At 41.7% G+C, this 14,839-nt stretch overlaps 1 protein-coding gene across 9 annotated transcripts in view; it reads right to left on the bottom strand.

Annotated features, from left to right (window-relative positions):
* APBB2 (amyloid beta precursor protein binding family B member 2) overlaps positions 1-14,839 on the bottom strand; it is a 319,944-nt gene that overhangs the window by 181,022 nt on the left and 124,083 nt on the right. For 7 of the 9 annotated variants that reach the window (XM_073342186.2, XM_073342194.2, XM_073342189.2 and 4 more), the window contains one exon: positions 14,549-14,659. In XM_073342186.2, the coding sequence (XP_073198287.1) occupies positions 14,549-14,594 (46 nt within the window). In that variant the 5' untranslated portion in view covers positions 14,595-14,659. Of the gene's footprint in view, positions 1-12,500; positions 12,631-14,544; positions 14,660-14,839 lie in introns of all 9 variants that reach the window. The other 2 variants (XM_073342192.2, XM_073342191.2) reach the window with 2 other exon arrangements.

Raw genomic sequence — 14,839 nt, 5'->3', positions numbered from 1 at the left:
AGCAATCTCATGATTCAATCAGGGTTCAACAGAAGAACATGTTTGAATGCAGTGTTGTTGTAGCCGTGTGCATTCTGACAAGTTCATCTGCACATCACCAAAGCCAAAAAGAAAAGGAGGACTTGTGGCACCTTAGAGACTCTAAGGTGCCACAAGTCCTCCTTTTCTTTTTGCGAATACAGACTAACACAGCTGTTACTCTAACACCAAAGCCAGGTTCACTCAAAACCAGTTTACATGATCCTTTAAATATTTAGCTGTTCTCTGTGTTTTGTACTGAACACTCTTATTCTAATATACTTACTGATGGTCGTCAATACATCCAGGCCCCAGCAAAAAATATTAAAAAAGCAAATAAAAGCAAATTCACAATATCAAAGTAATTAGCCTATATCTATTTTACACCAAATATGGTGTGAGAACAGGAATCCTCTTGGGACTCACAGACTTTATACTGGCTTAAGGGAGGATTTGGGAAGTAAATAAAATAAATGGGACATAATCCATTAGTACACTACATGAAGCTATCATAGATGAAGCAAGACAAAGTGTAATAATAAACAAAAGCCAAAATGTAAAGAATGGAGAGAAATCAAAGTACAGCAGAACCTCATTAATTCATATGGACTGGGAATCCATTACAGATTAGTTTGCAATAAACAAAAATCATAGAATCAGAATATAATTTAATCAAAATGTTTAAATCTAAGTACCTTAAGTTAGGCATATAAATAAAAGTGACCTGATTTTTAAGTGCTGAGCACCTGCAGTTCCCACAGACTAATAGTAGCTGTAGGTAGGTGATCAGCACCTCTGAAAATCAGGCCGCTTCTATTTAGGTACTTAAACATGGATTTAACAGCCTAACTTCAGATTTTAGGTTCGTAAATTTGATCTTTGCTCATTTATTTGACAAGTGTAGTTTAGTTTTAATTACTTACATTTTATGATCTGCTAGTAAACATACTGTAGTATATTTTGTAAGTGTAATCACAAGAGACATCACTATAGTGCTATCTCCATACCTTTGTGACATGAGACTATCTGATTTTTCTGAGGAGAACTGTTGGTTTTGCAGAGTAGCAAAATCCAGATTGGCAAGATTCTAGTGTATGGAGTACAGAAGTGAACCTTCCTTATGCTACCTGGCTAAATTATTTTATTTAATATTTATTGAAATAATCTTTTATTTGTCTTAAATTAGTATAGTATTTCTAACCATTTAATTTAATTTTCTCCTTTTCTCCCTGGCTCATAAAGGAGGCTTGGGTTAAAAATAGGAACCTGCTTGAAAATAGGAGGAGCATTCATATCCCTTCCCCGTGTCTTTAACATATAATGGTGATCAGTTATTATCAGCTTTCTAAATCAGAGTGTAACAAATAACAAAAGAAAAGGAAAACCATTTAGTCAAGAAGACTTGATAGATGATTAGTAACTATCTCCAAGGATTACTGCCTCCCAGAGTTTATTATAGAAGCCACTAACCTGCGCCAACAAAAAAAGAATGTTAAGACAACAGTTTTGGGCTTGGAAGACTGGGGCTCAATTTACTGCTCTGCCACAGACTTCCTGTGTGACTTTGAGCAAGTCCCTTAATATACATTAAAGACTGAGACATACAATGGTAATGGGGCCCATAAGTACCTTAAATAGGAAGACGTAACGACAGCAGTTTTAATTAACCATCTGACATTTTTCAGAAATTGAAACAGATTTCCAGATTCTGAGCTCCATTTTGCTGGGATTCTCTTATTCTCCTAAACCTCTGAGTTAAAATAAAGTTAGTCCCCATCTCCATCATCTTCCTTCCTAATTTTCTGTTCTCTGTTACTGACTGCAGAGGATGCATGCTGGCAACAGCATGAAACTGGTTGGGTTCACATTCTGTGGAGCAGCAGCAAGAGGAAGAAAATGCAATCCATGTCTATGTCACTCACATACCTATGTCCTACCAACTGCATTCACCGTTTTCAGTAATTGAATAGGGTGTATTTCAGAACACAGGATGTCTTTTCAACAGGGAAACTCAAGTTAGTCTCCACACTGTCAGTCTGTAATTTGCTGTCCCATTAAAACTGAACTAAAATTAGGCTCATAAACCTTACAACAAAAACAAAAACCAAGAACTACATCCCAGCGAGATTGCCTATAAAAGCAAAATTTTTCCCCTCTCTACAAAATCTTAATGGTGCAAACAGAAAATACTCTGTGAGAATTATAAATAGCTAATTTATAAACCAATTGTTATAGTTTTGTTTAAGCAAACTGAATACTAAAAAAAATTCTGAGTGCCAGACGAAGTCGTATCATACAGTAACTCTGCAGAAAGTTGATTGTTTGTTAGTACCTGAATATGTAACTTTTACCTTCAGCCTGCTTTGACAGCTAGATCAAGATCTTCTGTTTAATTTTGCTGTGTTATGTTGGGAAACCGTAATTCTTATTTAACTCAAGGCACTAAACCATATCTACAACTGAAACCAAGATGTCAAGCTTACCTTATGGGCCTTATAAACTAAGCAATTCATAGGGAAGTGGAAGGAGAATATAACAGAAATTAACTGAGCTTACTAGCATATAGATGTTGCTAAAGTTTGGCTAAATTACAACAGACATGAAACCTGGTAATAAAAGACATGAGAAAAGCAGAAAATTTAGTAGTATTGTTACCCTGAACTCCAATAAAAACTTATATACAAAGCTTTAAGTTATCAGTATGTCAGGCTGTTTTCACCACTATGTTTTCCATAAAGCCATAAATATATAAAAAGTATTTCAACAATAAAGTTACTGAGGCCAACATAAAAGGGCAATGGCAAAGGTAATGTTCATGAAGTGCAACATTTACAAACTGGATACCATCAGATTAGGCCCAACTTATATACTGGGAGTGGTTGGGTCATTACAAAACCTAAATTTAATTTCCCCAATACTAATTTCTCCCGACTGTTACTCACACCTTCTTGTCAACTGTCTGTAATGGGCCACTCTTTTACCACTTCAAAAGTTATTTTTCCTCCCTTGGTATCCTGCCGTTAATTGATTTATCTCCTTAGACTGACCTCACACTTGGTAAAGCAACCCCCATCCTTCCAGTATTTTCACTCCATGCATCTGATGAAGTGGATTCTAACCCACGAAAGCTTATGCCCAAATAAATATGTTAGTCTCTAAGGTGCCACAAGGACTCCTTGTTATTTTAGTTAAACTTGTTACTGTCAGTTCATTTAATACTGTCAGCTTCATTTTATGCAAGTTAAACCTCAAGTCTGCAATTCTTTACCTTCATTTAGGAAAACTGTTTCTTCTCTTCCAAAGACGAGGTGTTGCTGACTTGTGTTACAGCAATAATACATAGAAACTATATATACATCACATGCCTGATTTAAGAAATAATACCAGACATGATCTCATATCACGGGTAACAGTTTCAAAATAAGAGAAAAGAAGAATACCTAGCTCTTACATAGAACTTTTCACCAATAGATCTCAAAGCGTTTTACAAACAAGGTCAGTATCATTTCCGCATTTTACAAATGGGGAAACTGAGGCACAGAGAGATTAAATGACTTGCCCAACATCATCTAGCAAGCCAGTCGCAGAGCCAGGAATAGAACCCAGGTCTCCTGAGCACCAGTCTAATGCACTAGCCACTTGGCCACATTACCTAAATAATTTAGGAGCTTAAGTGCCATTGACTATACTTAAACCACTACAGTGACACAGCTGCAGCGCTGCAGCTGTGCCACTGTAGCTCTTCGGTGTAAGCTAGTGGTTTTCAACCTTTTTTCATTTGCGGACCCCTAAAAAATTTCAGATGGAGGTGCAGACCCCTTGAGAACTCTTATACACAGTCTGCAGATCCCCAGGGCTCCACGGACCACAGGCGGAAAACCACTGGAGTAGACATTAGTATGCCAACAGGAGGAGTTCTCCCACTGGTGTAGGTCAGTGGTTCTCAAACTGTGGGATGGAACCCTAAAGTGGGTCGCGACCCCCTTTTAACAGGGTCGCCAGGGCTGGTTTAGACTTGCTGGGGTCCGGGTCCGAAGCCCAAGGGCTTCAGTGCTCGGCGTTGGAGCTCAAGTTACAGGCTCCCTGCCTGGGGCTGAGGCCCTTTGCCTTCAGCTTTGCTCCCCCTCTCCCCGCCCCCAGGCAGCAGGGCTTGAGGCCCCCCACCCAGGGCGGTGGGGCTCAAGCTGGCTCAGACTTCAGTGTCCCCTTCTGGGGTCATGAAGTAATTTTTGTTGTCAGAAGGGGCCACGGCGCAATGAAGTTTGAGAACCCTTGGTGTATGTAATCCACCTCCCGGAGTGGCGGTAGCTAGACCAACAGAAGAATTCTTCCATCAACCTAGCACTGCCTACAGCAGGGGGTCAGGTCGGTATAGCTACGTCTTTCTGGAGTGTGGATTTTTCACACCCCTGAGAGACGCAGCTATATTGATGTAAGTTCCTGATGCAGACCAGCCCTTAGGCTCCTAAGTCACCTAGGCACTTTTGAAAAATTTACCCTGAGGCTGTTTGAATTGTTTGGAGCAGAAGCACCTCTCTGTATCTCAATATTTTCTTTTCTCCATCTGAGCAAACTGATATTTGCAACTTTCCGGAAACAAATTTGAAAAAATGTCTCCAGAAGGTATGAATTATGCCAAAATTTTACGGCCTGGTTTGCATTTAGGCCTCTTTACTCTTCTCCAGTAGCATAAGGGAGCTTTAAAGTGGGCATCAATTACATTTTGTCAGCTCAGTATAAAAGATCCTTGGTGAAAGTGAAAATCAGGCCCTTAGAATAAATATTTTCTCACAGAATCTCAGAAAAATAAATGAGTCATTATGCTACTTGTAACAGGAGAAAGAGATAGAAAATATCTTTAGGCTTGTCTGCACAGTAAATTTTACCAGCATAATTATACCACTAGAACTATATGAATATAGCTCCCATGCGTACACTCTTATTCTGGAATAAAAATGCCGTTTTTTCTGTTTAGATTATGTTGCTTTGGACATGGTATAAACTAAAATGAAAAAAGCCACTCTTATTTCAGAATAAGTTTCCACACAGGAAGTTATACCAGTATAACTACAGCAGTACAATTATACCAGTAAAATTCTGCCAGTACATTTCCCCATGTAGACCAAGCCCTAACTGGCCTAGGGAGAGCGGTTGGCAAACTTCTAGGCTGTTCTATCAAGTCTCAGTTTTCATTGAAAATAAAAGGCTCTAGCATGTTATAGTTGTGAAGAAAACTTTCACAATGTAACCCCTAAGGACTTGTCTACACTTAAAACAGGCTGCGTTGCTGCAGCGCTTCAGTGAAGACATTACTCATGCCAACAGGAGGGGTGCTCCCAGCGGGGTAGATAATCCCCTTCACGGAGAGGTAGTAGCTAGGTTGACGGGAGAATTCTCCCAACACCGTAGGTCGGTTTAACCGCATCGCTCAGAGGTATGGATTTTTAACACCCCGAGCAACATAGTTATATCGATCTAATTTCTAACCCAAACCCTGGTCTACACTACAAACTTATGTCAGTATAACTACATCATTCAGGGGAAAACTGACATCCCTAAGTGACTCAGTTATACCGAGCTAACCCTTGGTGTAGACACTGCTATATCAACGAGAGGGCTTCTCCCGTTGACCTAGATACCATCTCTCGGGGAGGTGGAGTACCTACGCTGATGGTAGAAGCTCACCCGTCAGCATAGATAGGGTCTTCACTAAGCACTACAGCAGCACAGCTGCACCGGGGCAGCCCTGTCAGTGTAGACAAGCCCTAAGTGTAACTTACACAGCACATTCTGCTTGAGTTTGCAGAGCTTGAAACGTTGGGTAGGGTATGGGAAGGGGAATGCACTGGAGACATGGATTTACCATAACTGATGCTTGGAAGTGAAGCTGGTTCTTGTGGGGTAGGAGTTGTGGGGACAAACACCAGCAACCCATAAAAAGCAGAACAAGGAGAAGGAGCATGGGGGCACACAGAAGCACAAGGGGAAGTGGGGCAAATAACAGCACATGCAGGTATTTCCCTACACCTCCCCTAACTCCCCCATTGCCCCCCTCCAGCGGTCAAACCAACCAAGATGAAGAACATACCAGCATGCCATCTGAAGGTTCAAGTGGTGTATCTACATCCAAATAGCCTGAAGCACAAATACAGCGATCTACTGAAGAAACACTGTCTCCATAGCATAAAGGCAGTTCCCGATGTTTGTCAGTCAAACATTTCCCATTCATTGAAGTTACAAAAGATGGCTACTGGTGCACCTCTTGCAAAAAAGCTTATGAAGAAGGAAAGCTTCCCACTGCTACAACTGGTAAAACTGGAGAGCTTGGTTTGCCAGAACAATCAGCAAAGCCAATACTGACAAACTACGTGAAAAGGCTGCAAAACACCAAACCTCTGGACTACATCAACATGCAGAAAGCCTTGTAAGCCAGGTCATTGTCAAAGCCAGTTCTAGTACTTAATGAGGCTGTTAGGAATGCTGGAGACACCACACAGTTTATGAGAACAAATATGGCTGTCACATCGTACTTTCTTTTTAAGGAAGAGATACCAGAAACTATGAACTGGAGACCAATCTTAACTGCATTGTCACTTGTTAACCCTGAAATTGGACATTGGTTCTGAACAAGACTGGCAAATGATCACTATCTTTCTGCAAGAAACTAAACGGAGTGGTTAGAAGCATGTGGTGTAACAGTGAAAAATTCAGCATCAGTTGAAAAAGTGACGAACTCTCTCACCATATTCAAAAAATGTGCATACGTGGCTAATGAATGCATCAATGCAAATGGGTGTCAAGTATTATGTCACTGCATACTTTATCTATCTAAGCCAGTAGATGCATTTCTAGATGTTCAGGTTATAGAAACACATTGGTTGCATCTGTGACAACTCACATCTTAGAAGAGTTAAATGCTTGTAAACTGGACCTCAAACAGAAGGCTGTGCAGTTGCTGGAGATGCAAACTTCTCTGGAAGACATGGTACAACATGGAGTACAAGATTTTCTCAGAGAAAAGTGTAACCCGAACCTCTCCTATATACACTGCAAAGCCCATCTTAACTTCAGTATCCGGACAGATACTGGAGCAAATAATTAAAAAATCAATTTGCGAACACCTAGAAGATAAAGTGATAAGTAACAATGAGCATGGATTTGTCAAGAACAAAGCATTTCAAACCAACTTAATGGCTTTCTTTGACAGGGTAAGAAGCCTCGTGGATGGAGGGGAAGCAGTAGACATGGTATATCTTTACTTTAGTAAGGCTTTTGATACTGTCTCGCATGACCTTCTCATAAACAAACTTAGGAAATACAATGTAGATAGAGCTACTATAAGGTGGATGCATAACTGGCTGGAAAACTGGTTCCCAGAGAGTAGTTATCAGTGGTTCACAATCAAGCTGGAAGTGCACGCGGAATGGGGTCCTGCAGGGATTGGTCCTGAGTCTGGTTCTGTTCAATATTTTGTGACAGAGTCGGGTCAGATGGCTATAGGAGAGTAATGGAAGGCAGATATATTAGCCCCAGGTTAAGTAGGTCCCTTTTCCCTGGGTAAGGTAACAGGGAAGGTTCCAGAACAATCAGGAACCTTCTGAAGACAATTAAAACAGGCTGATTAGAACACCTGCAGCCAATCGAGAAGCTACTAGAATCAATTAAGGCAGGCTAATCAGGGCACCTGAGTTTAAAAAAGAGCTCACTTCAGTTTGTGGTGCGCATGTAAGGAGCTGGGAGCAAGAGGCGCTAGGAGCTGAGAGTGAGAACGCATACTCCTAGAGGACTGAGGAGTACAAGCGTTATCAGACACCAGGAGGAAGGTCCTATGGTGAGGATACAGAAGGTGTTGGGAGGATGCCATGGGGAAGTAGCCCAGGGAGTTGTTGCTGTTACACAGCTGTTCCGGGAGGCACTCTAGACAGCTGCATTCCACAGGGCCCTGGGCTGGAACTTGGAGTAGAGGGCGAGTCCGGGTTCCCCCCAAACCTCCCAACTCCTGGTCAGACACAGGAGGAGTTGACCTGGACTGTGGGTTCATGACAATGGCCAAACTGAGGGCTGCTGTGAAGCTCCAAGGCGAGCAAATCCGCCAATAAGTGCAAGACCCACCAAGGTAGAGGAGGAACTTTGTCACAATCTTCATCAATGATTTAGGTAATGGTAGATAGAGAGCACACTTATAATATCTGCAGATGATACCAAGCTGGGAGAGGTTACAAGTGCTTTGGAGCAGTGGTTCTCAACCAGCAAAACAATTTGGAATACAGACTAGACTATGTACTTCTGAATGTGTGTGCATAGGTGCTGGAAGTAGGAGTGTGGCACACCCTCTTGTTTGAAGTGGTTTCCATCATATACAGGGTTTACAGTTTTGTTCAATGGCTTTCAGCAACCCCACTATAAATATTGTTCCAACACCTGTGTGTATGTGTGGTCACTATCCTTGCATGTACTCCTAGAGTCTCTAAATCTGAGACAAGTAGCAGAGGTGACTTTCACTTTCTTAAGCTTGAAACTGTAGCAACCAGAACCGAACCCATGGTGGTGTAAGATAACATAACTAAATTTATCCTAAATAAAATAAAAGGCTACATATTTTAAATTTAGAAAAAAAATTGAAAATATTTTTGAAACTAACCCACAAAAAATTGATTATGCAAAAGAGGTAGTTCAGAAGGAGTAGATTTCCTCATGCAGCTTTCTCCCAACAAAAGCAGCACAAGAGACGTCCTGTGCTGACTTTCAGTTCAGCAAGCTCAGTAATAGCAGTGGTAAACAGCAGCAGCAAGCTCATGTGGGGAGCACGAAACATTTTATTTCCTGTAGGTTGATAAAGATGCCTTGCACTGATTTTAATCAGGGTTATTGCCCTTTTAAATTCCAAATGAGTATAGATTAAATTCCAAATGAGTATAGAGTATAGTATAAAATTTAAAACCACTCTTGGAATCCAAACCTTGCCCAAATAAATTGAAATACATTTCAATTCACCTTTACACTAAAATTTAAGAGATGCAGATGTTTGTGTCTATTTGTACTTCAAGAATTTGTATTTTAAGCATATTTGGGTAATTCTACATTTGTTACTATTAGGCTCTAGAGAAGCTATTTGTAATTTAAGATGATTATAAGATTCCTTTTATACAAAACTTTTCACTAGTCTCCTCAAACTATCAATACTATATTTATGAAATAATTCAACGTATCTTGTAAATGGATTAATTATCATCTCTGCATGTACAGAATAAAAAGACTGAAGGGTTCCACATAGCACTAATATTACCACTTGTAGATTTTATTCATTTATAGAAAGGGATATATTTATTTACAAGCAACACAAAAGCCATGAAAATCAAGCTAACGGTTGGACTTTGCCCTTAAAAGTACGTTAAGTAAAAAATCATACAGTTAAAATTCTTCCCTTAGTTATGCCCAGCGTAGATCTGGAGTAACCACATCAACTTCAATGCAGTTATACTCATTTACGCCAACAAGAAGAAGAGAATTTGAGCCCATATTTTTAAAAGACATTGTTTTATCTGCTACTAACACCTTAATTTATTAAAACGGAAAGTTTTAGATCTCAAATGCCAGTCACTATTGCTGTTTCTTTATTGTGTGCACTTACCACAGACCAGACAATGAAAATATATTTCTGTGTCAATAGCTGAGTTATGTCTAAAGTAGAGCTGGACACAATTTTTTTTCATGAAAAAATGCATTTTGGGGGCCCAAAATTATTCTGAATAGTTTCAATTTGCAATTTTTTTTGAAAGAGTTGAAATGTTTCATTTCAAATTTTAATTTTAAAATGTTTCATTTTGACTTTATTTGAAATGGCAGTTCAATTTCAAATTTGTCTAATTAAAAGACAAACCAGCAAATCATCTGAGAAACATCCAAAACAGATTAATCGAAATGAAAAACTCAATTTTCGTGTGTGTGTGTGTGTGTGTGTGTGTGTGTGTGTGGTGTTTGTTTCGAGTTGATTGAAAATGTTTTGGTTGATTCAAAATGAACTGAAAAAAACAAAACAAAAAATCATAATATGGAACTGACTCAAAATGTTTCTGTCTATTCAAAATGTTTTTGAGATTGGATGCCAAAACTTTAAAAAAATTAATTTTGTTTTGAATCAAAACAGATTCCTCCCCCCATTTGGCCCTCAAAATTGGAAAAAAAAATTCACTCAGCTCTGTTTATTACCTTGATAGCTAAGCTCCAAAAAATCACACATACAAGTTTTTGGCATAACTGGAAAGAGAAGATAGATCTCCTGGCTCACAATTCTGTGCTTTCATAACAAGACTATCCTTCCCCAAAAGGTGTGGATGAAGGAAAGGGGAAATTGGGATCCATGCAAAGAGAGATGGGTATATCAGGACCTGTAGAGCTTGTCATTGTCTTCTTTAAAACCTTGGATGGAACCAACAATTTTTTTAAAAAAGGAAGGGCATAGCAGCCGTCTAGCTAGAAACAGTCTAACAGTCTAGCTAGAAAGACTGTTCTGAAATTTTAGCTCTGATAATGTTTGCAAAATGTCAAAGTAATCATTTTTCATCAAACACTGTTTCCTAAAAAGAGAGATTCTGACTGCCTCCCAAACCACTAACAAGCTTGAAAAATGGTCAGAGATTGTTTTCCCTTAGGTCAAATGATTCAGCAACAAGAAAAACAGCACCATCCTAGAAAAGTGATCTGTCAGGTCTCTGTGTTACACAAACTTCACTTTTCATATCTCAAAGCATTAGAGAATCACCTTTGAAAGTACTGTGTTTCAAACAGCAGCCTTGCTAGGCTGCCAGCAATTAATCTTTGCTTGTGGACAGTTCAGTTCAGGCACTGGGAAGAGTGCCTAGGGCAGAGGTGGGCAAACTACAGCCCACGGGCCACATCCGACCTGCAGGACCATCCTACCCAGCCTGTGAGCTCCCGGCCGGGGAGGCTAGCGCCCCGGCCCCTCCCCCGCAGCCTCAGCTCGCCACGCTGCCACTGCTCTGGGCGGCGGGGCTGCGAGCTCCTGCCGGGCAGCGCAGCTGGGAGAGCTGCCAGGTGTAGTGTATTAAATTGCTCCCCGTAGGAATGTGCTACTTACAGAGTACCAGGACTGGCAGCTCTAAGTGGTACACCATAAGTAGCACATTCCTACGGGGAGCAATTTAATACGCTATACCCAGGTAGGGAAGGCTGAGCCTCCCCAAACAGCCTGGCCCCCGCTCCTTATCCACCCTCTCCCACTTCCCGCCCTGAGTGCCCCCCTCAGAATCCCTAACCCATCCAACCCCCCCTGCTCCTTGTCCCCTGACTTCCCCCTCCCGGGGCACTGCCCACCCCCCCATGGGACCCCACCCCCATCCAATCCCCCCCTGGTTCCTGTCCTCTGACTGTCCTGACCCTTATCCACACCCCCGACCAGTGACAGGCCTCCCATGCCTATCCAACTGCCCCCTGCTCCCTGACCCGACTGCCCCCTGGAACCTCCTACCCCTTATCCAACCCCCCAGCTTCCCACCCCCTTACCTGCCACTCAGAGCACCAGGACTGGCAGCTGTAAGTAGTACACTGTAGGTAGCACATTCCTATGGGGAGCAATTTAATACACTACACCAGCCCTCCATACAGTTTCGGAACCCCGATGTGGCCCTCAGCCCTTGCCCACCCCTGGCCTAGGGGCTAGAGTGAAGGAGTTGGGGATTAGAAGGATTTCTGCTTGAGGTGAGAGATTGGAATCAGACACGCAATCTACTCAGACCAAACTCCTATGGCCCAGAGAAGAGCTGCATAGGAGGTTTGTCATACTGCCGTTCCTCTCTAGCCCTGCTTTTAGAGTCAGCTGGAGGCTGGAAAACATGGAAGGAAAGGAATGCTATTCAAGAGGAGCACGAGGGAAACAGCAACCAGAGGGAAACTGTGCTTCAATCTCCTAGGTCTTGTGAGAGTGGAAGCACAACTCCTCTCTCATTATCATGACTCAATTAAGAAAGCCCACTCCACGCACATCATGATTCTCCAAATTCGTCCCCTGCCACCCATCACCATTCTGTTCAGTTCCATTCCTCCCTGCCATCCCCACATCCCAATTCAACCCCATGGCCACCACTTGGTGGTTCAACTCCCTTCTCCACCCACATCTGTGCTCACTCCCTCAAACCCCACATACGTGATAACCCCTACTTCTCACAACCCCAGCACCCTCACAGCCCCAGTTTCCTCAAGGCTTCCCTCATAACCCTGATCCTCTCACCCTATACCACTGTGCACAGGCTAACTCCCTTCTCACGTCACACAGCTTGCCACGCAGTACGCAATGTCCCACACAATACCTCCTCACAGCCCCACTGTGACAGATCAGTATGTGTCTGCATGTCTATATCAATCTGCAACAACATTCTGATGCTTCAGTTATTTTTGACTGGAAACTGTGCTGTGGCTTCCATCTTGAGCTGGGACACTCAGGAGGTATTCGTAGAAATCCTTACCCCTAGCAGAGGGGCTCACAATGGGAAAGCCATCAAAATCCCTCAGCCTCAATGATGCTCCATTCAAATGGGTCCACCCAGAACAATGGGCCGGCTCCAGTCCAGGGGAACTAGTTTTCCCAGTTTAGACCTAGGGGAGGAAAGGAGGAAGGCTGGAGTTGAGCAACTGATCACCTGACTGACAGGGTTTTTGAAGCTGCTTGAGGGAGTGACCTGATAAGAGGAGATCAGAATTTTATTTAAGGGTCAGTCCTTCTTGAGTCTGGGCTGTCTCACCAGCCAGCCATTGGCTAACAGGAGAGCTGAACAGGAAGAGTAGAGTGTAAAAAGGTCCTGGGATCTTGAAGGACATTAACCCAAACGACTCTCGGAGTGATGACTGAAGGAGGTAGTTTTACGTACTGGTGTTTATTTTTTCTAGTTCTGTAACTCTTGTACTTTGCCTATGAGTAACTTGTGTATGCTTTAGCGATTCCTTTGCAAAGTCTGTGCTCTCTTGTTTTAACCGTCACAAGGTCCTTGAAAGGTTAAACAGTAAACGCAAGCACCCATGAGTGTGGAGCTCTGGGAATGAAATTCTTGAACTACTGTGGAGATGAGGGTCAACAGTGGCCTTGGGCCTATGGCAGCTGAACTATGGGTTCTACATCCCAAGAAAGGATATTAGACAGGTGGTCTGTACCCTAGGAGTGTGCCTGAAAAGCAAAACATAGAGGCTGGGTCTGGATGCTGCTCAGACTCAGTAGGCTTTAAAGCCCCTGGGATTCAAAGGCTTGGTCAATATAGCAGTCTGGTGCCCAGCCACAAGGGGGAGCTCAGCCAGGGTGTAACATTCCTCCGCATCCCCTCCAACTTCAGGTATCATCTCTGTATTACCTTCAAAACTAGATACTATTTTTCTGAAGAGTTTGTGTCATCTCTAATAGGCTATTTTAACAGATGTGTTTACAAAGACGGGACAGCTACCCTTCCTGAAATAATAAATGTAACTGACCTCTGGCCTGGATTTAACCTCTAGAAGCCTGGGGCCAAACTAAACTAAATTAATCTCCAAAACTAGAATCTCAGGCGATGATAGCAGGTGTACCAGGAGATGCAACAGTTAAAGTACCACCTGAATGGCTAATGAAATATTTCATCTCAATGTTTCAAAGTGAAACTATTATAAACGAAATAGTCTGCAAAGGCTCTGTACAGTAAAGAAAAAGTTATACTGTTTTAGCTTGGTGGCCTGAGGGATCAACAGATATGCATGGGAACTGACAGCAGTCATCTGAAGTTAGGGACTGTCACACAAGAGATATCACACTACCTCCTGGGAAGATAATTTCATGTACAATGTAATATAACAAGCCTGCAGGCTGAGAGATTAGCATTACCCAGACTGTTCAAGCTATTTATCAGTCTTCCAATCACATTAAAGGTGCGGGTGACAAACTTTAAAGAGTCTTTAAACTTTTTACTGAAAAGATTCCTTAATGAGAGATAAATTAATGGACGTCAGCTAAAATAAGCTAGATACCCATGAACTGCTTGTCAGCAGAGAAGACACAGAAGGAAGAAGTAAATATTTAACTCAAACAGAGAAAAAATGAATTAGTAAGACACAAAAAGCTTCATCTAAACTGGAAGACTTTAGCAATAGTACATAGCTTTGAAATGAGCTAAATTTTTTCAGGTTATGCTCCAGCAGTTTATTAATTTGAGGGTTTCTAGCACTTAAACTATGTCTTAGGCCCTAGACAGTGTGAATAAAAGAAAGTTGGAGATCTGGTGCAATAAGCCAAAGTTGAACAAGCCAGCCAGTACGTCATTTTTAAAGGTTCAGACATTACCTTTGCAGTTTGAACAAATCAACAGAGGTAATGCTGGTTATATAATTTGGGTATATAAATATCAGAAACATAGCATTGATAAGAATGCTTCAGTGCCCATTCTAAAGACTAGTTTGGAATTTACAAACGGTTTCAAAATAATGGGAGACAACTTAGCGCCTTTCAAAAGTGTAATAAAAATATGACAGATAACGAGACCAATCACATACATACATGAGCTGCTTGGACGATAGTGAGCCCCTGGGTACCGCCTGCCCATAGTGCCAGTCAGCACATTACCAGACGCTGTCAGCGGTTTTCAAAGTACACGATCGAAATATTTAACTGTGGGGGAAGAAAAGAACAAAACAAAAGTGAAGATTTAGTACAATGGCTGTATCGTTTTCATTAAAATGCTAAAGACCTCCACAAATTTAGGGTAACTATGTTTATAAATTATGTATAGTCATGTTGTCAGCAGAGATGACAGATTGCAAATTTATCATTAGTGCTCAGTCTCCATTA

The sequence above is a fragment of the Lepidochelys kempii genome, chromosome 4 (assembly GCF_965140285.1).
Source record: "Lepidochelys kempii isolate rLepKem1 chromosome 4, rLepKem1.hap1, whole genome shotgun sequence".
Lineage (NCBI taxonomy): Eukaryota > Metazoa > Chordata > Testudines > Cheloniidae > Lepidochelys > Lepidochelys kempii.
Note: the sequence above shows the minus strand (reverse complement) of the source record. Positions and strands in the feature narration are given on the sequence as shown.